The 23,045-nt window shown below is 57.5% G+C and overlaps 16 protein-coding genes across 16 annotated transcripts; 8 read left to right on the top strand and 8 right to left on the bottom strand.

Moving 5' to 3' along the window:
* Positions 1 to 166: 166 nt before the first annotated feature.
* On the top strand, positions 167 to 1,186 carry BBBOND_0207240 (hypothetical protein, conserved; the record flags this gene model as incomplete). The annotated part of the gene is made up of 1 exon (XM_012912298.1): positions 167 to 1,186. The coding sequence occupies one exon, from the start codon at positions 167 to 169 to the stop codon at positions 1,184 to 1,186; it is 1,020 nt and encodes a 339-aa protein (XP_012767752.1).
* BBBOND_0207245 (hypothetical protein, conserved) lies at positions 1,186 to 1,828 on the top strand (the record flags this gene model as incomplete). Its single annotated transcript, XM_012912299.1, has 2 exons — positions 1,186 to 1,476; positions 1,541 to 1,828. The coding sequence occupies 2 exons, from the start codon at positions 1,186 to 1,188 to the stop codon at positions 1,826 to 1,828; spliced, it is 579 nt and encodes a 192-aa protein (XP_012767753.1).
* On the bottom strand, positions 1,822 to 2,569 carry BBBOND_0207250 (hypothetical protein; the record flags this gene model as incomplete). The annotated part of the gene is given in 5 exon segments (XM_012912300.1): positions 1,822 to 2,076; positions 2,111 to 2,221; positions 2,241 to 2,355; positions 2,411 to 2,462; positions 2,503 to 2,569. 5 exon segments carry the CDS (start codon positions 2,567 to 2,569, stop codon positions 1,822 to 1,824), a joined length of 600 nt encoding a protein of 199 aa, XP_012767754.1.
* Positions 2,570 to 2,857: 288 nt separating this feature from the next.
* On the top strand, positions 2,858 to 3,708 carry BBBOND_0207260 (hypothetical protein; the record flags this gene model as incomplete). The annotated part of the gene is made up of 4 exons (XM_012912301.1): positions 2,858 to 3,253; positions 3,290 to 3,435; positions 3,472 to 3,549; positions 3,585 to 3,708. 4 exons carry the CDS (start codon positions 2,858 to 2,860, stop codon positions 3,706 to 3,708), a joined length of 744 nt encoding a protein of 247 aa, XP_012767755.1.
* A 77-nt stretch (positions 3,709 to 3,785) lies between these two features.
* On the top strand, positions 3,786 to 4,370 carry BBBOND_0207265 (hypothetical protein, conserved; the record flags this gene model as incomplete). Its single annotated transcript, XM_012912302.1, has 3 exons — positions 3,786 to 3,850; positions 3,887 to 4,076; positions 4,101 to 4,370. 3 exons carry the CDS (start codon positions 3,786 to 3,788, stop codon positions 4,368 to 4,370), a joined length of 525 nt encoding a protein of 174 aa, XP_012767756.1.
* A 12-nt stretch (positions 4,371 to 4,382) lies between these two features.
* On the bottom strand, positions 4,383 to 6,106 carry BBBOND_0207270 (hypothetical protein, conserved; the record flags this gene model as incomplete). Its single annotated transcript, XM_012912303.1, has 7 exons — positions 4,383 to 4,514; positions 4,637 to 4,795; positions 4,847 to 4,978; positions 5,014 to 5,223; positions 5,262 to 5,547; positions 5,586 to 5,617; positions 5,654 to 6,106. The coding sequence occupies 7 exons, from the start codon at positions 6,104 to 6,106 to the stop codon at positions 4,383 to 4,385; spliced, it is 1,404 nt and encodes a 467-aa protein (XP_012767757.1).
* Positions 6,107 to 6,204: 98 nt separating this feature from the next.
* Positions 6,205 to 7,311, bottom strand: BBBOND_0207280 (hypothetical protein, conserved; the record flags this gene model as incomplete). The annotated part of the gene is made up of 1 exon (XM_012912304.1): positions 6,205 to 7,311. One exon carries the CDS (start codon positions 7,309 to 7,311, stop codon positions 6,205 to 6,207), a length of 1,107 nt encoding a protein of 368 aa, XP_012767758.1.
* A 152-nt stretch (positions 7,312 to 7,463) lies between these two features.
* On the bottom strand, positions 7,464 to 9,160 carry BBBOND_0207290 (adenosylhomocysteinase(S-adenosyl-L-homocysteinehydrolase), putative; the record flags this gene model as incomplete). The annotated part of the gene is made up of 2 exons (XM_012912305.1): positions 7,464 to 8,599; positions 8,821 to 9,160. The coding sequence occupies 2 exons, from the start codon at positions 9,158 to 9,160 to the stop codon at positions 7,464 to 7,466; spliced, it is 1,476 nt and encodes a 491-aa protein (XP_012767759.1).
* Positions 9,161 to 9,283: 123 nt separating this feature from the next.
* Positions 9,284 to 9,751, bottom strand: BBBOND_0207300 (hypothetical protein, conserved; the record flags this gene model as incomplete). Its single annotated transcript, XM_012912306.1, has 1 exon — positions 9,284 to 9,751. The coding sequence occupies one exon, from the start codon at positions 9,749 to 9,751 to the stop codon at positions 9,284 to 9,286; it is 468 nt and encodes a 155-aa protein (XP_012767760.1).
* Positions 9,752 to 10,626: 875 nt separating this feature from the next.
* Positions 10,627 to 11,934, bottom strand: BBBOND_0207310 (base excision DNA repair protein, HhH-GPD family domain containing protein, putative; the record flags this gene model as incomplete). Its single annotated transcript, XM_012912307.1, has 4 exons — positions 10,627 to 10,884; positions 10,926 to 11,294; positions 11,333 to 11,781; positions 11,820 to 11,934. The coding sequence occupies 4 exons, from the start codon at positions 11,932 to 11,934 to the stop codon at positions 10,627 to 10,629; spliced, it is 1,191 nt and encodes a 396-aa protein (XP_012767761.1).
* Positions 11,935 to 12,217: 283 nt separating this feature from the next.
* On the bottom strand, positions 12,218 to 12,634 carry BBBOND_0207320 (hypothetical protein; the record flags this gene model as incomplete). Its single annotated transcript, XM_012912308.1, has 1 exon — positions 12,218 to 12,634. The coding sequence occupies one exon, from the start codon at positions 12,632 to 12,634 to the stop codon at positions 12,218 to 12,220; it is 417 nt and encodes a 138-aa protein (XP_012767762.1).
* BBBOND_0207325 (hypothetical protein, conserved) lies at positions 12,449 to 13,034 on the top strand (the record flags this gene model as incomplete). Its single annotated transcript, XM_012912309.1, is given in 2 exon segments — positions 12,449 to 12,550; positions 12,570 to 13,034. The coding sequence occupies 2 exon segments, from the start codon at positions 12,449 to 12,451 to the stop codon at positions 13,032 to 13,034; spliced, it is 567 nt and encodes a 188-aa protein (XP_012767763.1).
* A 260-nt stretch (positions 13,035 to 13,294) lies between these two features.
* BBBOND_0207330 (nuclear prelamin A recognition factor-like, putative) lies at positions 13,295 to 15,162 on the bottom strand (the record flags this gene model as incomplete). The annotated part of the gene is made up of 2 exons (XM_012912310.1): positions 13,295 to 13,741; positions 13,783 to 15,162. 2 exons carry the CDS (start codon positions 15,160 to 15,162, stop codon positions 13,295 to 13,297), a joined length of 1,827 nt encoding a protein of 608 aa, XP_012767764.1.
* Positions 15,163 to 16,346: 1,184 nt separating this feature from the next.
* On the top strand, positions 16,347 to 21,263 carry BBBOND_0207340 (ABC transporter, ATP-binding protein domain containing protein, putative; the record flags this gene model as incomplete). Its single annotated transcript, XM_012912311.1, has 6 exons — positions 16,347 to 16,836; positions 16,874 to 18,268; positions 18,306 to 19,704; positions 19,740 to 20,145; positions 20,187 to 21,088; positions 21,125 to 21,263. The coding sequence occupies 6 exons, from the start codon at positions 16,347 to 16,349 to the stop codon at positions 21,261 to 21,263; spliced, it is 4,731 nt and encodes a 1,576-aa protein (XP_012767765.1).
* Positions 21,264 to 21,313: 50 nt separating this feature from the next.
* Positions 21,314 to 21,962, top strand: BBBOND_0207350 (hypothetical protein, conserved; the record flags this gene model as incomplete). The annotated part of the gene is made up of 4 exons (XM_012912312.1): positions 21,314 to 21,635; positions 21,679 to 21,810; positions 21,846 to 21,906; positions 21,941 to 21,962. 4 exons carry the CDS (start codon positions 21,314 to 21,316, stop codon positions 21,960 to 21,962), a joined length of 537 nt encoding a protein of 178 aa, XP_012767766.1.
* Positions 21,963 to 22,062: 100 nt separating this feature from the next.
* Positions 22,063 to 22,833, top strand: BBBOND_0207360 (hypothetical protein, conserved; the record flags this gene model as incomplete). The annotated part of the gene is made up of 3 exons (XM_012912313.1): positions 22,063 to 22,378; positions 22,420 to 22,690; positions 22,728 to 22,833. 3 exons carry the CDS (start codon positions 22,063 to 22,065, stop codon positions 22,831 to 22,833), a joined length of 693 nt encoding a protein of 230 aa, XP_012767767.1.
* Positions 22,834 to 23,045: the final 212 nt, after the last annotated feature.

Genomic DNA, 23,045 nt, shown 5'->3' on the forward strand with positions numbered 1-23,045 from the left:
TTTTACATACGTCAATCTGTTAGTACGTATCTCTGTGATACATTGAGTTGTTTTAATAGTAAAAATATTTTTTACCATTGTTCTGCTTTTTTGAACGCCTCTCCATTGGCAACATTTATTGTACAACGGACTTGTGTATTGTCAGTGTGTTAGCAATTTTCTTATGATGAGCGAGGGTAGTAGCTCATCTACAGCTGACGAATCAAGACATCACAAAGGATTTGACAGCGGCGTGTTTTCTTCTGTAGCTCCAATGGCAATCGAGAGAAATGGACCAGCATCGATATCAACATTGAAGATGACAAAATCTGACTCCAACAGCGGCGGTGTCGGCAGCAGAACGTTTGCAAGCATGTGCAAATGGAGTTGGCTACCGTCTTTAATCTTCTTTACCTTTGGGATCTTTTGCATGTCGGCTGCGCTTTTAACTGACCGATGGGCAGGAATAAGGATTGACTATAAAAGTGGACCGGCAGTAGGCCGCAGCCACACAATGTTGGGTTTTAAGGACCTGAAGCGTTTGGACTTCTTTCACATCTTTGATGCGACCATGATGTTATCAAGAACTCTGCCATATACTACGATCATCAATGATTCATACTGCGCAGAAGATATCAACGGTGTTAGCAAAGTCGAACTAGATGATTATCCCGCTGTTTTAAGGCGCATAGACCAGGTAGGATTGCTGGATCATGATAAAGAGGTGGAATTCATCGCAAAACATGGCCGCGTAATCTACGATGTCTTGTGTAGCTCTATTCCAAAGTTGGCACATGATGGGTACGTCTTGCTGACTCTGCTGCCTATGTCGTTTATTCTCTATTTCCCGCTTATCATAATGTGTCTCTTACGGAATATTTTTGACAAGACGTCAACCCCGAAAAGTTGGTATGAAACGATAGAGATAGTTGCTATAATCACGTGGGTTATTTCGTTGGTATTAGGAGCAATTGGATTGACCTACTATTGGGTGAGTGTATCGAACCCTCTGTGCGTGAACGGTTTTGGGGAGCTTACGGGTTGCGTTGTCCACTCTAGCGTGGTCCTTACTTTGCTGTACGTGCTAAGCAGCTTCATTTCGTTGGTGTCGTACGTGTTTTACGGCATCAGCGTGAAGAAGGGTGCGGGTCACGGCGCAGTGAGGTGGACGATGAGTGGTTTCCGCCGCGACACCGAGGCATTGTGATGACCTTACGTTGGTTGCTGGAGCACGTGTCCGGTCTGGTGGAGCGGCGTTGCGTACACTTCAGCAAGCCGGCGCCTAACTGCGAATCCTCGCGTGACCCGCCTCGTCGGTTCTGTCGCGGCGGTCTGCGTCACCACGGAGAGTGGATCAGCACGTGTGCCCTGATCAGCCGTACGCTGCGCGCTGAGGGCATGCGCTGCGACGTGTTCTATTCTACGGAGACCGGCAGGAGATTTGTGCGTGCGCTGGAGAGCCGTCTGTGCAGCCTTAACGCGCAGCAGCTTTTCCAGGTGCTTCTGGCAGGTCGGAAGTTTGAGGTGCGTGCCCGTATCCATTGCGGCAACCCTGTCACAGGCACCGATCGAGTGTGTCGTACTTAGAGAACTACTGCCTCAGTTGTCCAGGTTGGACACGGTGAGCGTACTGCGCCTACCCACTCTGGTTGCATCACGCGATCCTGCCTTGTGGCGTGTGTTGTGGCAGGTGAGACGCATATTAAGAGTTTCAAGTGTCGTAGGAGCTGGATTCTCGTCAGATCGGTGTCAAAAGTGGCTCCGGAGCCCTGGTCCGAGTGGAGACCCATCTGCTCGAGTCGTTGAGGTATGGCGCCGCCAAATAAATGTACAGCTAAATAATTACTGATAGTAGAATGGTTCATCCTCGTCACTTAGGTCTCCGTATAGCATGTCCAGCTCGTCTTGGTAGTTTTTGACGCTTGAGATGTCATTCGGTTTCTTCTTTGAGAAGGTGACCTGGCTCTGCTTCGCCTCCTTGGCTTTGATGGCCGCTTCTATCTTGCGTTTGAGGGTTTGCAAGTCCTTCAGCTCTATCTTTTTCTCGCAGGCCTGGAAGAGAGTGTCGATGAACTGCAGCCATACGGCGCTTTTCGCCTGCGCACTCTGTCTCGCTTGGGGTCACGCTTACCTGGCTCTGTTCTATCTTTTGCGATAGCTTCTTCGCGACGTTGTCGCAGTCCTTAAGGCACTTGAGTGACACGTGCGCCAGTGGATCCGTGGGAACTGCGTGTTGTGCTTCCTCACGTTACTACACTCACTGATAGCATGGATCGGGTTCTGCGCGAAAACGTCGGCCTCCGCGTCTTCGCTCCCGCCGCCTCGACCCTTACCGGGCACTGAGAACAGATCATCCACGAAATCCCTATCCGCAGACTCGCTCAACCTGCGCAATATGTTGCATTACAGCTACAGCTGCCATTACTTTTGCGCCCGTAGTTTCTCGGAGAGCTTAGCCACGTCTTCCGGGGCCGGCGGCTCCGCTGAAACTCATAGACTTTTAGCTACGCGACGTTGACATACGCTGCTGCTCATCTTCGGAGTCCGTGTACGCATCCCAGGAGTCGAGTGTGTCGCTGTCCGGCGCCATTGGCTTGCAGTTGTATCCAGAGAGCCAATGAGCCTAGTCCCTTGATATGTGTCCTCCGAGCGTGCTTGCTATTCCTCAGATGGAATTCGAAGTTTCTCTTCGGCTTTCTTAGTGTTGGCCGGAGGTGGCCTGGGTCGCGGATGGGGGCGTGAAGCCTACACATTATGGTCTGTACGCGCCGCTGCGCCTTCTACCGGTAACAGTGCGTGTTTCAATTGAGTGCCTGCTTCAAATGTGCTGTTACCATGTGTTTTTCTTGAGGAATCCCTAGTGTTTTGCGTTGCTGCAATGTCTGCGCTTCTGCGTGAGCTGTGTCCTGTGAACGTCCTCCGGCCCACGTTTCCTTCTTCGGTGACTTCGTCATCTGTATCTGCGCTGGTTGCGGTGTACAATGATGCGGTCTCTCGTGAGTCGGGTGCGTTGGAGCGTGCTCTGCGTGAGGTTTACTCCTTGGATTCTGTCTCACTTCCGTCCGTGATTGATTTCGAGGGCATGTCGTCGTATCATTCGTCCGTGCTGCGTGGCCGTCGTTTGTCGGTGTTGTCGTGGATTGCCTTGAACTGGAAGGGCTGCGTGTTACGCACTGATGTGGGTTTATACGGTGCTTTGCAGAAGTCGTTGCACGGCGTCGATGGCGACGCTCTTTCGACTCTGACTGCGGCTATGTTTTTTGTGCTTCTGAGCGTAGGTGGTGATGTGTCTTCGTTTACCGCGTGTCAGTTGTCCGGCATCATCTCTGGCTTTCGGTTGTTTGGCAACTCGCTTGTGCAGTGGCTGTGGTGTATCGCCACGCTGCTGCTGTACAACACGTCGTTCGTGTTCAGCCATTCCGGCATTGTTGTTTTGTGGACAGCCGTCTTCCACCTGTGCGTGATTCACGAGTGTTGTGCATGACTTTTCAGCGTGGGCCTGCTAGTGCTGCATGGCGCCGTGAGGCCCAAGTCCGAGTCTCGTGGTGGCGCCGTTGACGGCTCCGCAAGGTATCTGGTTTCAGTGCTATCCTCACGTCGTTTAGCTACCTGCGTGCCCACGTCTGCGTCCGTGGTCTCTTCATGGTCGCCACCATCATCGGTACGGTTGCGACGCTGCCGTCGCTCACCCCCCTCAGCAATACTGGCATACGACAACCTGCACTTTAACCGACGCTGCGCAAAGACCTTCTTCAACGGATACTCAGCGGTGCGTAAATACACACATACACCAATCACAAACACAGATGGACATCGGCTGCGGTTTCATGATAATTCAATCGGGATCCATGAGTTCTTTCAGCCGCAGTATGTGATTGTCGATCAAAGTCTCAACTTTTTCAGATAGCCGTAAGCGCACCTTTATAAACATATTGACACGTCACTGGACGCTGTTTCTTTTGGGTTTTGTTCGGTCATTGGCAACAAGTGCGGTGTCCTACGATGTACCTGTGGAGGAGTACGGCGTTCACTGGAACTTTTTTTTGTCTCTTGGAGTCACCAAGATTCGTAAGTCTCAGTTCTCGTTGATGCGCGTGGTCATGAATGCAACAGTATCGGAGCTCTTGCTCTCTGTTATACCGGAGAGTCTGGTTAACCTGGTACCCTTCGTCATAGCATTCGTCTACGAGTGGTTGCTATGGCTTTTCGACGCAGTGCATACCGTTCCGGCGATAGTGCGGACCAATCTGCTCACGGCGAATAAGGAGGGTATTGTAGCTGTACCCAACTCCGTATCATTATTTTTCATCGGATATTGCGGCGCCCGTGCGTGCGGTAAAGTCTACCGGGTACGCGGTCGGGGGGTTGCTATGGTTTTTAGTGCAAGGTAAAGCGTTCGTTTATCAATTTTTCAGTTTTATTAGTATCGGTATGTTATGCGCGTCGGCATCGTTTGCGCTCTTCCTTCTGGGTTTTCCCAGTTCGAGGACTCTGGTACGTTCCCGCATCACAGCCATCACCCGGATCAGGTGAACCTGCGGTTCGTGCTGAACACATCAGCCGTCGCCATGGGATTCCTAGCAAGTGTCATTGCGACGCAATGGCTTTGGGGTGAGCCTTTCCACGCAAACTGCACTTAACCTCCGCAGGTGAGAACATGGACGTCACCGTAGTGGAATGCATCGGCAAGCACTCGATCGAATTCTTTCTCCTGGCTAACGTGATTACGGGTGCGGTGAATGTTTTTCTGCAGCCGTTGTTGCTCCCATTGCCGCTGATGTTCTTGCTCGTCGTGGCATACGGAGCGGTTTGTTGCCTGTGCGTAATGCAGTTGGACCGTCGCGGTATCAAGTTACTATGAAATAACTCCGCTGGCCATCAGCACGTGTTCCACGAATTGTTCGGCCTCCTGGTTCTGCAGGTCGCATCCGTTGGCCACAAATTTTTGGACCATGAGCTCGGCCGTCGATGCTTTGAAGGCGTGAAATTCGTCAATAATCTGCAGTTTTTTATTCAGTTGGGATCACGACCCACCATGTCACGCGTGTCATCTATGATCCCTATGGTGAACTTTTGGTTGCCCTTGAATTTGGCGGCGAGCTGCGCCGTGATGCGATCGAGCGCTGGCTTCCACGCCTCCGCTTTCGGCGTCATATCGGCGCACCTCCTCTGGAGTGCATCCCGCTCGGCTGCGATGCGGTCATGTTCCGCCTGGGATGACAGCTTCAGGTGTGCGATGGCGTTCTGCGTCAACGATGAGCACACGTGGCCCTGGTACCCACCCGCACATTGGCCTTCAGCTCCGCTTCGTATCGCGCGCACGCTTCGAAGGTGTTCCGGCGTTCTGCTTCCGCCTTCTTTTGCTCCTCCCTCGCCACCTTCACGGCGTCGATGGCCAGCTGGCGGTACTTTTTGATGAGGACGTCCACATGCTCCAGCACCTGCCGCTTCGCCTCTATGAGCTGGCGCTCATGCTCTTTCTTCATGAAGGCGATTTTGCGATCGAACTGTTCCTCGCCTTTCGCTCTGCTGATCGGGGACGCCGTGTGCTGATTCTCTCTCAGAGACCTGGCGAAATGTGTTTCATCGTTGCCCATACAACTCACCTGTAGCAGCGCATCGAGGCATCACGCGTTCTCTGCGAACGTTGACACTAACGGATCGTTCACATTACCATGGGGGAGCTTGTGTCTGCCTCTTGCCCATCACTGGCGGGCCTCGCCGCCCTAACCCTGACGTTCTGCTCGTTCTTCATCCGTCGCACCGCATCGCGATCGATATGCAGCAGCGCCGCCTGCAGCCGTCCTGCAGAGCGACGGTTCGTATCTGCGGTGAACTTGAAGTGCGGCGGTGGCAATTTGTTGCGCTCCGAGGCGATCATTCGGGGCGTGATCGGCACCTCGAGCATGAGCCCCTTCCCATGTCTGACCCATCCCTCCGGCAGCTCATCCTCATTTTTGCTAGTTTCTGCGGCATTTCCATCCATGTCTCCGCCGCCTTCCGATTCCGCCAGGCTTTGGTTGGGGATTCGACTCAGGTGTGTACCTGTCTGTGTCTGCTGCGGTGCCTCGCCACCCGAGCCGTCGCGTGGCGACTGCACATCCTCCGCCTCCCAATCGCTATCCATGTGTGACGCGGGAAAAGGTTGTCTCGCAGCAACTTCGGCGTTTGGGCCCATCGAGAGCCGCGCGACACCCTGGTGCGTCCGCCCGTGTTGCGCGTTACTCAGTGGTTGAGTAAACCGCGCAGGCTGCGTAAGACGTCCCACGTGGGTTTGAGTTGGTTTGCTCTTTCTTGCAACAGCCGTTGAGCATGCGTGTCCGCTGCGATGGGCGGCGGCTCGAAGTGTATCAGTGACGTCCAGTACGGCTCGTCCGTTTTTATGCGGTCGCACAGCTCCTCCAGGCTAGACACCAGTACGCGTGTAGACCATCTCCGGGTTCCTGGCAGTATCCGGCAGATCACGGCCTCGCCGCCGAGCTTGAGTTTCACGCTGCCCTTCCACCATGCACGTCGGTATATTTCCGCCGCGCTCTCGGGCGAGAAAAAGACCGCTAGCCGCTCCGTAGCGGGGTTGAAATCGCCCTGCGCCGTCTCTGATTTGGTGATCGCGATGGGCGGGTCGGTGGTGAATATGGGCGTGCCCCTGAACGTTCCTCTTCCGTGTCGCGTTGCGCTAACCAGCGCCTCCGACGTCGGCAGCAAGATCGGGTCGAACTTGCGCGCATCGTCGTCGACTTGTTTCGCGTAGTCGGCCAGCGTGAGCCGCGTGATGTGCGCTTCCTTGCCCTGCCTCCTCAGCTCCAGGACATGCGCGGCGCAGGCGTTCGGGTCCATGAAATACAGCAGCACCGCCGGCATCCGCCGATTCATGCTGCGCAGGTCGTGGGTGCTGCTCTGTACAGGGACGACCTCGCTAACCTCCGCGAATTGCTGCAGGAACTCCTGCACGGCGTGCTGAGCACTCGGCAAGTGCTTTGCCGGCCGCGCTGCCGCAGGCGGCGGCGGCTCCGTTGCCGAGTAGGCTGCCGCATCAACTTCATCCAATGGGTAATGCGATACCAGCGCATTCCCTCGCGCGTCAGTCGCTATATAGACGGGAATGCGTTCGAGCTGCCGGTAGAGCGCGGTAGCAGCTCTGTGCCTATCCAGGCGGCCCAGAAGGTCGGTGATTCCAACAGCGGCCGGTATGGCGCTCGACAGCACTGGACACGGCTTGTTACATACCGGGCTCCCGTCCCACCGTTGCCGCGGATTCCTGGCCGTTGAGCGTGATTCCAGCCGGCAGACCGCCAGCGCGCAAAGGCAGGCGACGGCCAGCCAGCTACACATTGACTCGCGAATTTATAGCATTATATAACGTGACCGATTGCGCCAGCGTGGCGCTCTAAAGAAGGCGGCCTCCGGCAGACACCACACACTGCCGAACACACACAACGCTTAGGGAGGCAGGGTAATTACTGCGTAAGTTCGGGAGGAGGCGCTCAGTAGTGGTAGGTGTCCTCCTTGTACGGGCCCTCCGGCTGGATGCCCAGGAACTTGCATTGCTTGGCGGTCGGGATGGTGAGTTTGACGTTGAGCGCCTTCAGGTGGTACCTGGCGACGGTCTCGTCCAGGATCTTGGGCAGCCTGTTGATGCACTTGCCGTACTTGTCGTTGTCCCTGTTCCTCCAGAGCTCGAGCAGGCACAGCGTCTGGTCGGTGAAGGAGGCGGACATGACGAAGGCGGGGTGGCCGTTGGCGCAGCCGAGGTTGTACAGGCGGCCGTAGGCGAGGATGATGACACCCTTTCCGGTGTCGGGGAACTTGAAGTAGTCAGATCCGGGCTTGATGTTGATGATCTCGAGTCCGGGCACCTGGTTGAGCTCCGACATTTGGATCTCCTGGTCACCCTGGCCGATGTTGCCGAGGATGGCGTTGTTCTTCATGCGCCGCATGTGCTCGACGGTGATGGTGTCGATGCCACCGGTGCAGGAGATGAAGATGTCCGCGGTCTCCACGACGTCCTCCAAAAGCACGACGTCGTAGCCGTCCATGGCCGCCTGCAGGGCGCAGATGGGGTCGATCTCGGTGACCTTGACGTTGGCACCCTGCCCCCTGAAGCCCTGGGCAACACCCTTGCCGACGTTGCCGTAGCCGATGACCACGGCGGTCTTGCCGCCGATGAGGAACCCGTCGGCACCGTTGAAGAAGCCGTGGATGCCGGAGTGCCTGCATCCGTAGATGTTGTCGTACTTCTGCTTGGTGACACAGTCGTTGGTGCTCATGACCGGGAAGAGCAGGCCGCACTTCTTCCAGATGTTGCGGAAGTGGGTCACACCGCTGGTGGTCTCCTCCGAGAGCCCCGTGACCTGGGAGGCGAGCTTCTCCCAGAAGTAGCCCTGCTCCACAACCAGCTTGTTAAGCAGCTTGATGAGGCACTGGGTGTCCCTGTCGTTTTCGTCGAAGTCGGCGGGGTTCAGGAAGCTGCCGTCCTTGGCGTGCATCCTCTCGAGGTCCACACCGTGCTTGATCATGGAGTAGGCGCCGCAGCCGTCGTCGACGATCAGGTTGGGGCCGTCCTGTCCGGGCCAGCGGAGGGACTGGTACACACACCACCAGTACTCCTCGATGGTCTCACCTGTAGCGCAATGAGATCCTTTTGAGCAGGCAGCACGAACGACATCACCAGGCAACGTCGGCGCGAAAGGCCCAACGGCACAGACGCAGACCGCACCAGACACGCAAATTTCACGCATATATCTCATGCATAAGCCCGATCCAACCACGCTAGGTATATACGGGGTGCGAAATGCCTCGTAACCACAACTTCCATGGAGGCTCACGTCACACGCAACCTACCCTTCCAGGCGAAAATGGTCGTGTTGTCGCTGTGGTAAGCCTTCAGAGCAGCGCATATGCCGTCGTGGGCCGAGAATGGGTTGGAAGAGGACCATCTTATGGTGGCACCGAGCCTGTTCAGGGTCGTGATGAGGCAAGCCACCTCTCCAGTGAGGTGAAGGCAGCCGGAAATGCGTACACCCTGCAGAGGCTTTCCCTTCTCTTCAACTTCCAGCAGCGAGTTCAGTCCGGGAGATTCCTCCATCCTCAGCTTGAGAAGGATTTTACCCGCATCCTTCAGGGAAATATCCTTGCACACACCCTCGGTGCGAGGCGTCAGATCATTCCAAAGGTCAGACATCTTGAGATATGCGTTTTTGTTCGTAGAGATCAGAGTTCGCGACACCGTTCCAACTTTTCGGTCCTATATTCAGAGGGACGCAAAAGGTGAGAGCAACGTCCAGGTCCAGCTGTCGGGCATATACTAGTCCCCATGGCTACTAGTATTCTTGTCGCCTTCGCTCTGCGCACGCCGCTTCAGTTTGCACACCTGGCTACGATATTTCTTGTACATGAACTCCCTGTACTGTTGCCACGTTTCCTCGCAGACTTCCATCTGGCAGAAGTGGGACTTCTTCATGAGGCTAGAAGCCTCAGAGAGGTCTGCGAACAGCAGCTCCGAATACGAAAGGGCCTTCCGCTGATGCTTTGGCTCGGTGACCTCCGTAGTTTCCTCATCGGAGCTATCGTCCGACTCCTGCACCTGCTGCTGCGTTACTGCCGATGCCGTCTTCCTGCCGGCGTCCAACTTTTCCAGAAATTTGGCCAGCCAATTAGAGCCGCTTTTTTCATCTTCTTGCTTTGTTTCAGCAGTTGGTGCGATAGATTCTTCGGTGGCCTCCGCCGCTGACCGCTTGCGGGTTTTACGGTCGCTTTTGGAGGATTCCTTCATTGTCTCATTTCAGCGTTGTATACATGGGTGTGTAACTACACGTAAGTGCACGCCGAGCTATCCTTGCACCCTGACTACGTGCGCGCATTACGAAAATATGGCAACGTTGTCCTGCCAGCGCGAGTCGTCATGGCGACGTCGTCTGCACAAGCGGAGTGCAGCCGTTTGACGGAGGCATGCGTAACGGACTCCAATTTCAGGCAAAATGCTTCTTCAGTCAGCAACTCATGGAATCAGCCGGTAGACACCTGGTTCAGTCACTGCGGATCTTTTCATCTAACGCGGAAGCTGTCCACAGCACGCCCTTTTACCACACCACTGTCACAAATCTCTATATATAAATCAAAATGTACCGTATTTGCGGTATCACCGGGTCCAAATGCTGTCTAACAGGGCGAATCAGCCTGTTTCCCCTGGGGTGGAGCCGGCACTGCCGTCCGTGTTTTACGACTGCGTGTGTATGATGTGTGGGTTCTAACTCCCTCGTAGTGTCAATTATTTTACGTTCGTTGTTGTTCGGTCGGGTGTTGTGAATAGCGAAATGGAATCTACCCCTGGCACCGTTTTCCGTGGCGTATGTGCTCTTCCACTAATGCCGGTGGCGCCCGTACGGGCTTCCAGTAGCACGTTAGGCTGCACATCACCGGCCTTACATGCGATGTGTCAGTTGCCCTAGATAGACTCTCACCTCGCCGGCTCAGCAGCCATTTAGACAACGCACAGCCATCGAGACGGTCACATAGATTACTGACTAAATGTCCCTGATGCCGCAGCAAATCACCATATCGCATGCCGCCAGTGCCGTGAGTTGACTTATATTACAGCGGAGTGTACGTATTCGTTACCGGGGAACCCTGACCCGCTGAGTGATGAGTTTATTTTGCAAGGTTCGCCCTCCCAGTCGGGCACCATGTGTTGGCTGCGCACGTGGCGCATCCGGGGCCCGCGGCGACGCAAATGGTCTGCCCAAAACCCACCAATAGGTGGTTTATCTCCGCCCACAGCTTCTGCGGCAGCAGGGCCTGTAACTTGAGCCTCGTTTCTTCGGGTGTCTTGGTCTTCACCCAGCCCAACCTGTTGGCAATCCTGTGCACGTGCAGGTCGACGGCGATGCCGTTGATACGCTTGAACGCCTGCTCGCAAGTGTGTGGCGTTTAGCGGCGGTCCGACTTACCAGCTGCATTACGAGGTTTGCCATCTTGGGTCCGACCCCAGGCAGCGAGACGAGCTCCTGGATGGAGTCTGGCACCCTTCCGTTGTACTGTTCGATGATGATGTCGGTCGCCTGCTTGATGTGCTTCGCCTTGGTCTTGTGGAATCCGACCTTGGAAATGAGTGAGTCCAGCTCCTCCTCTGGCATCTTTGCAACGGTCTCCACGTTCAGCCCACGGGCCTTGAGCGCGTCCATCGCCGCAGCAGTCACGGCGTCCTTGGTCTGGCTTGAAAGCATGCACGCGATGAGCGTTTGGTATTCGTAGGTTGCCTTGTCCGCGCTCTCGTCAGCGCAGCAGTGCGCGCCCATGGTGTCAACGGGTGCGTTTTTCTGCATTTCAGTTATTTGCTGGAGCATACGCAACTCACGTCCTGCCGCATGTCCACGATTGCGTTCCACACATTCGAAAAGTTGGGGATGGAGCACTCGTTCTCCCCGACGTGCCTGAAGGGCTGCGTCTTGGTGTCGTACTGCAGCTCGATGTAGTCGTTGTCGTACTCCACCTTCGGCTTTTTGGCCAGTATCTGCTTGACTTTCTTCACGCGCGCCGGGCTTTGCGTGGCGGTGCTCGCCTCGGAATCGGCCGGCGCTCCCAACGACTCCGCCCTCGGCTGCTTGCCCCTCGCCATGATGTTGACGAGTGACTCCAAGCTGACCGTCGGGTTGAGAATGTTCTCTATGTGCTGCTTTACTGAATCGTGCCCCGGGTTGGCTGTGGATTCCAAGATCTCGGTGAGGTGCGGCGTGTCTGTTGGTTGCTCAACCAACGTGGCCGATTGCGATACGCGTATGCGCAGCCCCGCTGGCGCGATCCAGCCTATCGCGCGTGTGAGATGCTGCGGGAAGACAACTTACAGTGCGACTTGCCGACGGTGAGTCGCAGATTCCTCACCCCTCGGACGAGCGACTTGAGTGAGCACAGCGCCAAAGCGAGGAGTTTAAACCAGGGTCTCCGCCATGTCGCCGCCATTATACATCCATTTACAGGCTGCGCCGCCGCCCAGGGGTGGCAGATGAGCTCGAGTACCCTCGGAAGACCGTGTTCAGCTGTCGCGACGGCACGTGATCGGCACAGCCTAGACGGCCGTTTCGCGGCGCTACAATTGCTAAAACCACGCCCTGATAGCAGTGTGGCAATATTTAGGTGTCCTTCCTGACGAATCGCGGAGTTACGCGTCCGTCGGTTGGGGCCGGCTCCCGGCGCCCCGCGCCCTGAGGCCCCATCGCAGAGGCGCGCTGGCCTGCTCGCTCTGCTACTCAACTAAAGGCAGCTGCCGAATGAGCAGTAGTGCAAGGTGTACAAAATAGGTGCGTTTTGCGTTCGTGTGACTGTATTCGCGGCTTCGCGGCGGGCCCAACAGGCCGTGCCGCCGTAGGCCGTCCCCCGCCGATGTGCACTGTTTGCGATTCGCGGCGACCCAGTTAACGTCATTCGCAGGTTTTATTTTGTCCGACATCGGCACGCGTAACGGTTTCGCTCCAGGATGGTAGGTGTTACATTTCTCGCCGGCCTCATCCGTGCTCCAGAATCTCAGATTGCAGAAGCGCTTGGCCGCGTCGGTGCTGAAATGTGGCAAGGGCCGCGTGTGGCTGGACCCCAATGAGGGGAACGAAATCGCCATGGCCAACTCCCGTTTCAGCATCCGCAAGCTGGTGGGCGACGGTCTCATCATCAAGAAGGCGGTCGCGCCGCACAGCCGCGCCCGCATCCGCCTGATCCACGCCTCGAAGCGCCTGGGCCGCCACTCCGGCATCGGTAAGCGCAAGGGTACCAAGGGCGCGCGCCAGCCGGCGAAGCTGCTCTGGATGCGCCGCCAGCGTGTGCTGCGCCGTATGCTGCGCAAGCTGCGCGACTCGAAGAAGATGGACTCGCACATGTACCAGAACTTCTACATGCGCTGCAAGGGTAACCAGTTCAAGAACAAGCGTGTGCTCCTGGAGGCCATCCACGCCCAGAAGAACTCCTGGGTCAAGCAGAAGGCGGAGAACGAGCAGATCGAGGCCCTGAAGGCCAAGGCGAAGGCCATCAAGGAGAAGCGCAAGCTTCGCATGGCCGCGCGCACCACGTAAACCTGCTAGATAACGTTTTCATCGGCTCTGTATTGCGTTTCTGTGCCTGTGTTGTGCCGTTGTTCGCGTGCACACGCCACCCGGGCCCTGCAGCCTGGTATGCGTGTCGCCTCACCAGAAATTTCGAGTGAGCTCGTGTGACTGAATTAGCGATTGTTTCGGCGTGGCGTGCGTCGCGCTTTGGCGGCGCACTGTGGAGTGTATACTGCCTCGCCGTTGGCGGCACAAGTCGGCCGCCGTGTCCGGGTCGGGCACCGTGTCTACCATTTGAGGGCGGCCGATCGCGTTGCGTTATCGGCCTGGTTCTGCACTCTCGTTGCGATGAGGTTGACAGCCGCCAGCCTGTTCAAAACGGGAATGACGGTGGAGGAGATGGCCTTAACGTCCTCACGGTCGCTGGTGTTGGCGTAGCGACAGGCTGTGTGGTACAGCCTCATCGCCTTGTCAGTTGACCTCGCCACGCCCTCGTTCCGCACCCACTTCATGAAGTTGTTGAGGTAGCTCTTATCGGCGGGAGGCGGCGTCAGCACCTGCCCCGCACCATTGAAGCACCCGCCGGGGCATGCCATCACCTCGATGTAGGCCATGAGGCATGCTCCCGACTGGGCCTTCCGTTTGAGCTTCTGTACGATGTTCTGCACGTTCCTAAACCCGTAGGCGAGCACGAACGTCATGACGGGCTTGCCGCCGACCCTGAGTGTGGCCTCCTGCGCGGGCGTTACGATTGCCAACACCATTAGCAACCCACCTGGTAGTCGTGGTTCAGCGTCTCCGTGAACGAAGGCACCTCGTCAGCTTTCACGATCGACTGGGCCGCGAATTTCATGATCTCCTCGGCGAAGCCACCCGACTGCGCCTGGGTACTCCCGGGTCTGACGTAACTGTCGTCGTGGCGTGGCGGCAGCTTGACATCCTGCTCGAAAAGCTTGGAAAACAAAAAGGCGTGCTTGTCCGAGAACACCCGATCCAGGTCGGCCTCGGGCATCGATCGGAAGTCCAGGTTGTGCAGCTCCATGATCTTCTGGAGGTCGCCCGTGGAGAGCACGTCGTCCACAAGCTTGACATCTCCCGCAAAACTTTCATTTTGCAATCCAAGGTGCTGGTATATGCCTTTGAGGTTCTTGTCCGATTGGCTTCGCGCGGCCTCGATTTTCTTGTCATAGCACGGCGCGGTTGTAACGTGGTATATGGGCTTCATCTCAATGTTGCGCCGTCTGGCGTAACTCCCCACGCTCTTCAGGGTTTCAACGAGTCCCCCGTACGGCCCGTTGAACACGCCAGAGGTGGGTTCCACAGGCACGCGGGAGCGCTGCGCGGCCAGCTCAAAGCTGCCCAGGGTCTTGACCAAGGCGCCCTGTATGTGCTGGCTCGACGCCACCCTGCTTATGTGGGAGACTACGGTCAGGTCGAGGTTCTTCTCGGCGTACGTGGCGAAACCGGGGCAGTGCGCAGCTATGATGGGCATGCCGGGTTGGCCCCGCTCGTCACCCCCACCGTCGTCTGCGTCAGAGTCGGTGCCCCGCCCTGATGCCGCGGCGTTGGTGCCACTCCTCATGGCGGTTTCGACGTCAGCTGGTTCCAGGGTCCCGCCCTGTTGCAGCTTGATGCGCGCCTTGGCATCCAGCGACGCGGCCACGGTGTCGCGGAACTCCAACTTCGCCTCGTGCAGAGCCACGGCTTCCGCGAGACTCATGTCGTATACCCGCTTGGCGCCCAGCCATTTGAGCAGGTATGCGAGTTTCCGGAACGCCGTCTGGTAGGTCACGTTGTACGTGGCGGCGAACATGAAGGCGGTTTGCGATGCGATAGAGACGGCGGCTGCGTCCGCCTGCCGTATTTTTCGCGCGATATCCTCGTAGCCACGGTCCTTGAGGATGATCTCTTCCGACGACGTAAGGCAGCCTGAGCAGGACATACAGTCGCTGATTCCGACGACGATGCGCTTCGTGTCCTTGTCGGCAGCGGCCAGCTGGAGCTTGTTAGCGCCCGGCGCGGCTTTCTCGTGCAGCTTGACCTCGTAGCTCTCGCCGCTCTTTCCAACGGGCAGCACGCATTCCTCGCTGAGGTTGAGGAAGTCGTTAAGCTGGTCTATCTTAACCGCGCTGGAAAACATCGTTTCCACCTTCATTGCTCAACAAGCGTGGATGTGTACCGACATCGAGCTACATTTGCAACCAGAGAGGTCATAATCGCCAGATGATGGCGGCAAAGGTGCTGCCGCTGCGGAATCTCGTGCTTACAGCGACACGCAGGCAGAGATTCGTGTGTTAGATTCCTTGATAACGTAAACTTTCACGCGCAGTACTTTATGGTTACAAGTCACGGTGTTAGCGTGTATGTGTATGTAGACAGGGCGGCGTTACAGGATCCCAATTCCGCTTCTTATGCCGGATGGCGTAAGCGACACCCGCCAACCGACACACCTGGTATAGCCTTCAATTGTGATTTTCGCTATTTCGCTGGTTTCCTCCAGACTTACAAGTGTGGTATCGTCATTTACAGCAAGGCGTGCCCACAATAGATGTTGCGATGTACGTGATACTGGCGATTCTTTTAACGGCGTGATTGGCTACACATTCGTCATTATGTTAATGACAGTTCATTTGAGTCGGCAACGGTGCATTTGCACGCCAATTTATGACCGCTAGTTATGTCTGCGGCGCATTGGTGAGCCGAAGGCCGACCCTTACGCCTACCCATCGAAACCATTCGTGCAGATTCCATATAATTATATTAAATGAAGCCATTGCGGACTCCCTGGGTCGGTTGTGGAATCATCCGCGCGGCGTATCTGGCGCGAGGAATTTTTTTTCCTGATTTTCCACGCATCTCATGGAATCCAAGGCTAACCGTTGTGAAATAGCTACGCAAACATTTCAGCCACACTGTAATCACGATATTTTTCTCGAATATTCTAGCTTCTGGCTCCGTATTCGTTATGCGTGGACACTTTATTTTTTGAGTTATTTTGCGGGGCATAGCAGTAGGCAGCCACCGCAAGAGCAGTTGGGTCGGTAGTTAATTTTCCTCGCACCAACAAAATATATCCCGGGTATTTGGTGGCGTCGGTTGAACGCTAATCGCGCCACCAGACACCGTTTTTTCGCGGCTGTGGTCAGCTTTCAGTGAACTGTGCGTGCTGCGCTAATCTGTCTGCCGCAGTTTGTTGCGCATATAAAATCCGTCGTGGAAGGATGATTTAGCGCGACTGCAGGCATCAGCGGATTTCAACTCGGCTGTAACACTGCTCCAGGTTGCATAAGCGGGGTAACCAGTGCCTCCAGGCAAACCGCGGTTTTTTGGCATCTCGCCATGGAGCAAAACAACATCGCCGGGGCTAAACCCCGGTGGTACGAGTACCTGTATTTCTGGCGCCCGTATTCCGTCATGAAGCGCATACAAGACGGCGATTACACGGCGGATAAGGGTTACGGCAACTACTCGGACAGCCGCGGCATGAAGTTCCTGTCGTTCGGGTGGATAACCAAGTGGATTGGCCTGGTGGCGTACGGCAACCTTCACTACGACAGGTACCCAGGAATACCCGCCAGCGACTTCGACACGTTCGCCTCGACGGAGCTGAGCCTGTGCCTCATCGAGGGCCGCTCCATCCCGCGCGGGCCCTTCTTCACCAAGGTCGTGGGTGAAATGCGGTGGAGCATATTGCGCGTTTTCCGGCACGCATTCACATATCTGCTGTTCCTGACGGTGATGAAGGACGCGACTGAGCTGCTGGTGATTTGCCTGATGAAGATGGTGGTCGGCGGGGTCACGCTCAACAGCTCCTCGGCAATCCTCTCGTGTGAGTTTGCGCCCGACTCGTAATTCAACGCACGCAGACGTTCTGACGACGGCCGCAATCGCGTCGGCCATAGCGCTGGACGCGTTCGTGGAGGCCTACCATCACTTCTACTACAGGCGCATGTCGCTGCGGGTGGAGATCACGCTCCAGACGCTGCTGTTCGGGAAGATCCTGGCGCGCGACCGCCAGCTGGCGATGCACCAGAGCGTAAACGTGTCATTCCACGGCAGCAGCGTCGACAGGGACCAGCAGCCATCGAGTGACTCCTCCCGAGCCACTAGCGAGGCGGACGCGTCGGACGAGGTGAACATCCTCAACCTGGCGCTCTTCGACGTCGACGAGATCTCCAACGGGATCGTGCGCGTCATCGATCTCGTGAACGTGCCGATAAAGGTATGCATGCTCAGCATCTGGTTGTACAGGGAGATCGGCTGGAGCTCCGTGCAATCGCTGGGCATCATCGGGGTCATGACGGTGCTGATGCTCCTCTCCGAGTGCCAGTGCGCGTCCCTGCTGAAGGATTATGTGCGGCGTGTGGATCTGCGGCTTTTCAAGACCCAGGTAGTCCTGGAGGACCTGCGCAACCTGCGCCTGGTAAAGTGGGTGGGATACGCAATGGAGAACGTCATGGGAAGCCGGATGCACGAGCTGCAGTCATGCCTGAAGCGGGCGTACCTGAGTGCCTTGAGCAGCTGGGTGGGCATGGTGGCGCCGAACGTGATGGCGCTCTTCATCTTCGTGACGTCGGCGATGAACAATTCCACGGTGCTGCGCGGCCTGAACCTTGACAAGAGCCAAGCGCTGCCGCTCCTGCACGCACTGAGCTATTTCATCAGGCCGCTGCGGAAGCTGCCTTCGGACATCAACGACCACATGGAAACCTCCATTTCGTGCCGCCGGCTCGAGGACTACGTGTACCGCAAGGTGCTCGACACGCACGTGCCGACGCCGTACGATAAGTTTTCCGAGCGCGTCCCGGATAGCAACTCGGACTGCCAGCATCCGTACAAGGTCGACATGTCAACGCTCTACGCAAATGGTAGGCCCAGTGCCTTCTCCATCGCCAGACGCAAGTTCGTCAACCGCCTGCCTGCATGGATGATTCCGAAGATGCCAGCGGGGTCCACGGCCAGTACCTCGCGCTCGCTCACGCCCTTCAACGTGGGCATAGATAGCCCCAGCTGGTCGTTCATACGCTCTCGGGACTCAATCACCCTGGACAGCGAGCTTCTGCGCGACTCCTTCATGGGGGTCAACTACCCGCACGTGGTCCAGTTCTCCCACGCGTTCTTTGGCTGGACGTCGGTTCCCATCCTCTCTAACGTCAACTTGACGTTGCGGCCAAACGAGGTCACCTTCCTCATTGGGCCGCCCGGCTCGGGAAAGACCTCTCTCTTGAGCGCGATACTGGGCGACCTCCAGCTGCTGTCTGGTACGTTCCTCGCCTTCGAGGCATTTATGCGATGCAGGTTCCGTCTGCGTGGTCCCTTGGGAAGTTAACCTCCCCATTGGATACGTGAGCCAAGAGCCGTGGATCCCCGTGGGCACTGTGCGGGAATGTATCCTCTTCGGCCACCAGATGGACGTCATGCTCTACAACCGCGTGGTGAGCGCAGTGGGACTCGACACGGACATCGCCAACTGGGAAGCGGGCGACTTACGTGTGCTGGATGAGGGCGGACAGAACCTGAGCACTGGTCAGCGGGTGCGCATTTCGCTGGCCCGCTGCCTCTACAACCAGATGATGCACTCGCACAACGTCCACGCCGCGTCCTACACGCTGTACTGCCTGGATGAGCCTTTCTCGGTGTTGGACCCTTCGCTGGCCGTTAGGATATTCACGATGCTCTTCGGGCCAACGGGTCTGATGACGGGCGCCAGCGCCATCATCGTGGTGCAGGAGGGCTTCATCCACACGCTGCGCTCAAGCGGCGTTAACTTCGCAGGCATGAAATACTTCGTGTACCACCTTGACGGGCCCATCACGGAGCCGCGATTGGAGACTCTGGAAGAATTTGAAGGCAAGCACGTCCCGAACGAACCGGCCGACGCGGCCGGCCTGCAGACCGCCGATTCGTTTGACGAGTTGGGCGTCATCAGCGCGTTGCACACGGTCGAGGTTTTCAACACTTCTGGGTCCATTGGTGACCTTGACAGCACCAGCGACGATCCAAAGTCTGACGTAGTCACCGAAAGTTCGTCAAAAGCCTCGTCCACGCAGTTGGGCGACAACAACCAGGCACGCGGAGCCCTGCGGTGGAGCAACTTCATGTGGCTGTTCAACCACATTGGGATGTCTACGGTGCTGACCATGCTTGCGGTGTCGTTCATCACCGTCTCCATGAGCATTTTCAGTGAGCAGGTCGTGCGCTGCTGGGGCGCCATCGTCGACACGCAGCGCTGCGTCCTCCCCGAAGGCACGGATGATATGGCTGTGGACCAGATTATGATGGAAACGCAGGCGTACGACCCCATAATGCGCCTGAAGCTGAACCACTACTACCTCTTCGTGCTCTCCAACAGTTTGATCGTGGTCCTCTGCATGTGCATCATCTTTCTGGAGCCACTCGGGACGTTCCAAGCCGCGCGCAGCGTGTACGAATCGGCGCTCGGGGGCGTGCTGCGTTCCCCGCTGTCCGTGTTCAGCACCATGCGCATCGGCACCATCAACAACCGCCTATCCACCGACCAGACCTACGTGGACTACAACTGCTTCACACGGTTCTCCAGCACCGCGTCCACGCTGATGTACAGCACGATATCCATCGTCATGATCTGCATCCTCAACTGGTGGTCGGGTGCCATGCTTCCCATAGTCCTGTTTCTGACCTTCGTCGTCGTCGTGCGTGACTACCTTCCCATGTGCAGGTTAGTCCCGCCTTCAGTCTTACCAAATCTTGCAGGGAGAACATGCGTACAACGCTGTGTACGCGCGCCGCGCTCTGCACGCTCATCAGCCAGACCGTCACCGGCGCAAGCGTCATCCGCTCCTCGCGCCGTGAGGGTGTCGCCATGTCGCAATTCCTGCGCTACCTGGACGCGTACGAGCGCACCAAGTTCTTCCACGCATGCGCCGTCGCGTGGGGAAACGTCCGCATACGGATAATGGGTTTCCCGCTGATCTTGGCGAACGTGTTGTCGCCGCTGGTCCAGCTCATGCTACAGCCGCCCGCGGACTGCGGCACCGCCATGGACGTGCACGTTAGCACAGCGCTGATGTACTCACTGAAGGTATCGAGGTCACTGAAGGCCGTGATTGCTATGATGGTCGACGTGTCTAACATCATGTGCGCGTGCCAGCGGCTACAGGTGGGTGCGGCGTGCGGCCACAACTATATACAACTGTGCAGGACATGTCCAAACTTGGGCCGCAGTACGACCACAAGTACGAACGCCTGCGAATATCTGCCAAGTCGCGGAGCGCGCGCCACGGTGTAACGAGCTCCTCTGCCTCGCCCGAACGCCTCTCCCAGGAGGGCGCGATATCGTTCCAGCTCACGCGCACCGGAGTGGTGCTCCGTAACGTCGTCGTGGACTACACGTTCATCCCGCCCGTCAAATCCGCGAACGAAACGCTGGCAGGCGCCGACGACGCTCCACAACCGGTAATCAGCTACAGGCGCCTGTCGCTGTCGTGCCCGTTCCTGTCGTTCCCACCAGGCCAGCACGTTGGCATCGTGGGCCGCACAGGCTCCGGGAAGAGCACGCTGCTGTCGGCGCTGGCTGGCGCGGTGAACTTGGTGCGGGGCACTATAGAGCTGGACGGCGTGAACATCGAACGCATCTCGTCCGACGAGAACTGCACCACCATCGGCAACATCCCTCACAACCCGCCGCTGCTGGTGCACTGGACCGTGCGCGACTACGTCGACCCGAAACACGAGTGGGAAGACGTCGCTATTTGGGAGGCACTGTACACGTGCAGCGCGGGCCCCTTCGTGCGCAGCCTGCCGGGCCCCAACCCGCTGGACGTCGTGCTGAAGAAATCCTGGACTAACAAGTGCAAGGGCAAGAAGGACAACGTCGACAGCTCAGGCACCCCGAGCGTCGTCATACTCGACGTCCACCTGCAGTACCTCAGCCTAGCGAGGTTGTGGCTCTACAAGCGGGAGCTGCGCATGCTGCTGGTCGACGAGGCGTCGGTGATAGGCACGTCGGAGGGGCAGTCGTTCCAGCCCATCCACGAGCTGCTGAACCGCCTGTTCCGCAGCTGCAATGTCTTCCTCGTTGCGCACAACGCCGAGTCGCTGCAGTAAGTTTCGCCTCGTGTATGTGTAACGCCCCGCAGGTTATGCGACCGCATCTTGGTGCTCGACAACGGCCGCGTTGTTGGCGAATGCCAAGCGTCCGAAGTCTCCAGCCAACGCGACCTGGCCGCGCGCTGCCGCCAATTCGCGCGCGGCGCGAATCCCCCATCTGACGAGTAGCGAATCACTGTATTGTAATTTGCCCGTAGCTGGCGATGCGTTAGCGCACCATGTCGTACGGTTGGCTGAGCGAGAGCACCCTCGCTCCGCGCAAGGCACGCTCGCTGCAGGTACCCAAGGGCTCGGTCTCCGTGCTGAAGCGCATCATCAGCAAGCACACCTCCAACAGCTCGGCGGCGGCTCCCGCCGCTAAACCGCGCCGTAAAAAGGTGTGTCAACCGCGGTGTCTAAACATTGCGGCGCAGGACCCTTTCGCCGAGAAGAATCCCGGCGTGGAGCTCCGCAACCAAGTCGACCGCGTCGGGCAGTCGACCTCCTCCGCGCGCGTTCGCGAGCGCCTGGAGGCCAAGGCGCGCATATACGAGTCATTGGGTGCGTATTTTTGCCGTGATGTGTGCGTGCTAACGCCCCGCAGCCGAGGGACGTGAGTCGGAGGTGCCTGAAGGCCTCGAAGTTTTGGTCAACTTTCAGACCAAGCGGCAGCTGGACAGCGCGTCGTGCACGGTACTGAACGAGGAAGGCGTTGTTGTCCTGCAGAAGGCACCAGGTATGTTACCGCTTCGCCCGCGTGACCATGTGCAGAGGTGCCAGTCGTGCCGGATTCCGACCGCGTGGTCAACGAGGAATCACTAGACACAGTCAGGTTTGTCGTTTTATTTGGCGTCGATGCCGCGCAGGGCGTTCTCCGACGAGGAGTAGCTGCGTCGCCGCGTGCCGCGCCTAGGCGACCTCAGGGCGCACATCGAGCGTGGCACGCAGCGCGCCGTATCGCAGTGGAAGTTAGACAGGATTTTGAGCTATGGCGCGAGACCGGTTGTGGCTATCCGACGTCGCGGAGGGTGTGCCTGCGACGTGGTATCGCAGCACGTTCTCCGCGTACGTGCCGACGCGCAGGGAGGTGGAGACCGGCGTGCGGTCGATTCCCACCCAGCTGGTGCACCCTGACGGCTCGTTCAGCGTGGGAGTGGACGTGGAGTCGATCGACCCGCAGAAGCATGGAGCAAGTCGCTTGCAAAATGGTACAGTGCCGGTCCCCTGTGAGCCAACGCACGCAGCAACAGACGAGGAGGAGGAGGAGGAATATTCGCTCGTAGTGTACGCCTCCGGGAGAGAAGGTGGGTAGTTGGTGCATCAGCGCGTAAACATCCCGTGTTAGCACGCAAGCGCGCCGTGGCGCAAGACCACCCTTTGATTCTGCTCTCCTGCACCGTCTACGCGGTGATGGTGCTCTGGCTAGGGCCGTTCGCAACGCTCTCCCCGGACGCCACCGAGAGGACCACGACGCTGCTGTGGCTGTGCTGGTTCTCCGTGCTCGACGTGGTAGCGCTGATGTGCGTGCTCTGGTATTTCGGCTACTTCGAGCTCCTGAGCATCAACACGGCGCTGCTGGCCTGCGTTTTGGCCGTGCTTCTGCCACACATCGAGAGGTTTGTTGCACCTAGCAGGGATACACATGATGTGCAGCGTCTATTCGGTCGCCCTGGCCTTCGCGCACGTGTTAACGCTGCTGCTCACCTACTACTCGTTGTCCAAGTGCGAGCACAGGATGTTCGTCATCCCGAACTTCTGAGCGCCCGCGGACCGTTCGTATCGCAACCGCTGAAAATTGTACCAGGCGGTGCCTCTGTAGGCAGCCTCGGCTTGTGGGCGGCGCTGCGCCGTGCGCCTCGACGTTGGAATCCCGGCGGGCCGTCGTGTCTAACGGCCAGCGAAGGTACCCCTTCCAGCGTGCCCGCTGAGAGGTGTCGCGGAAACTCACGTGTAATGTCAGTTTTTTAAACA

Source organism: Babesia bigemina, assembly GCF_000981445.1.
Source record: "Babesia bigemina genome assembly Bbig001, chromosome : II".
NCBI classification, from domain to species: Eukaryota; Apicomplexa; class Aconoidasida; order Piroplasmida; family Babesiidae; genus Babesia; species Babesia bigemina.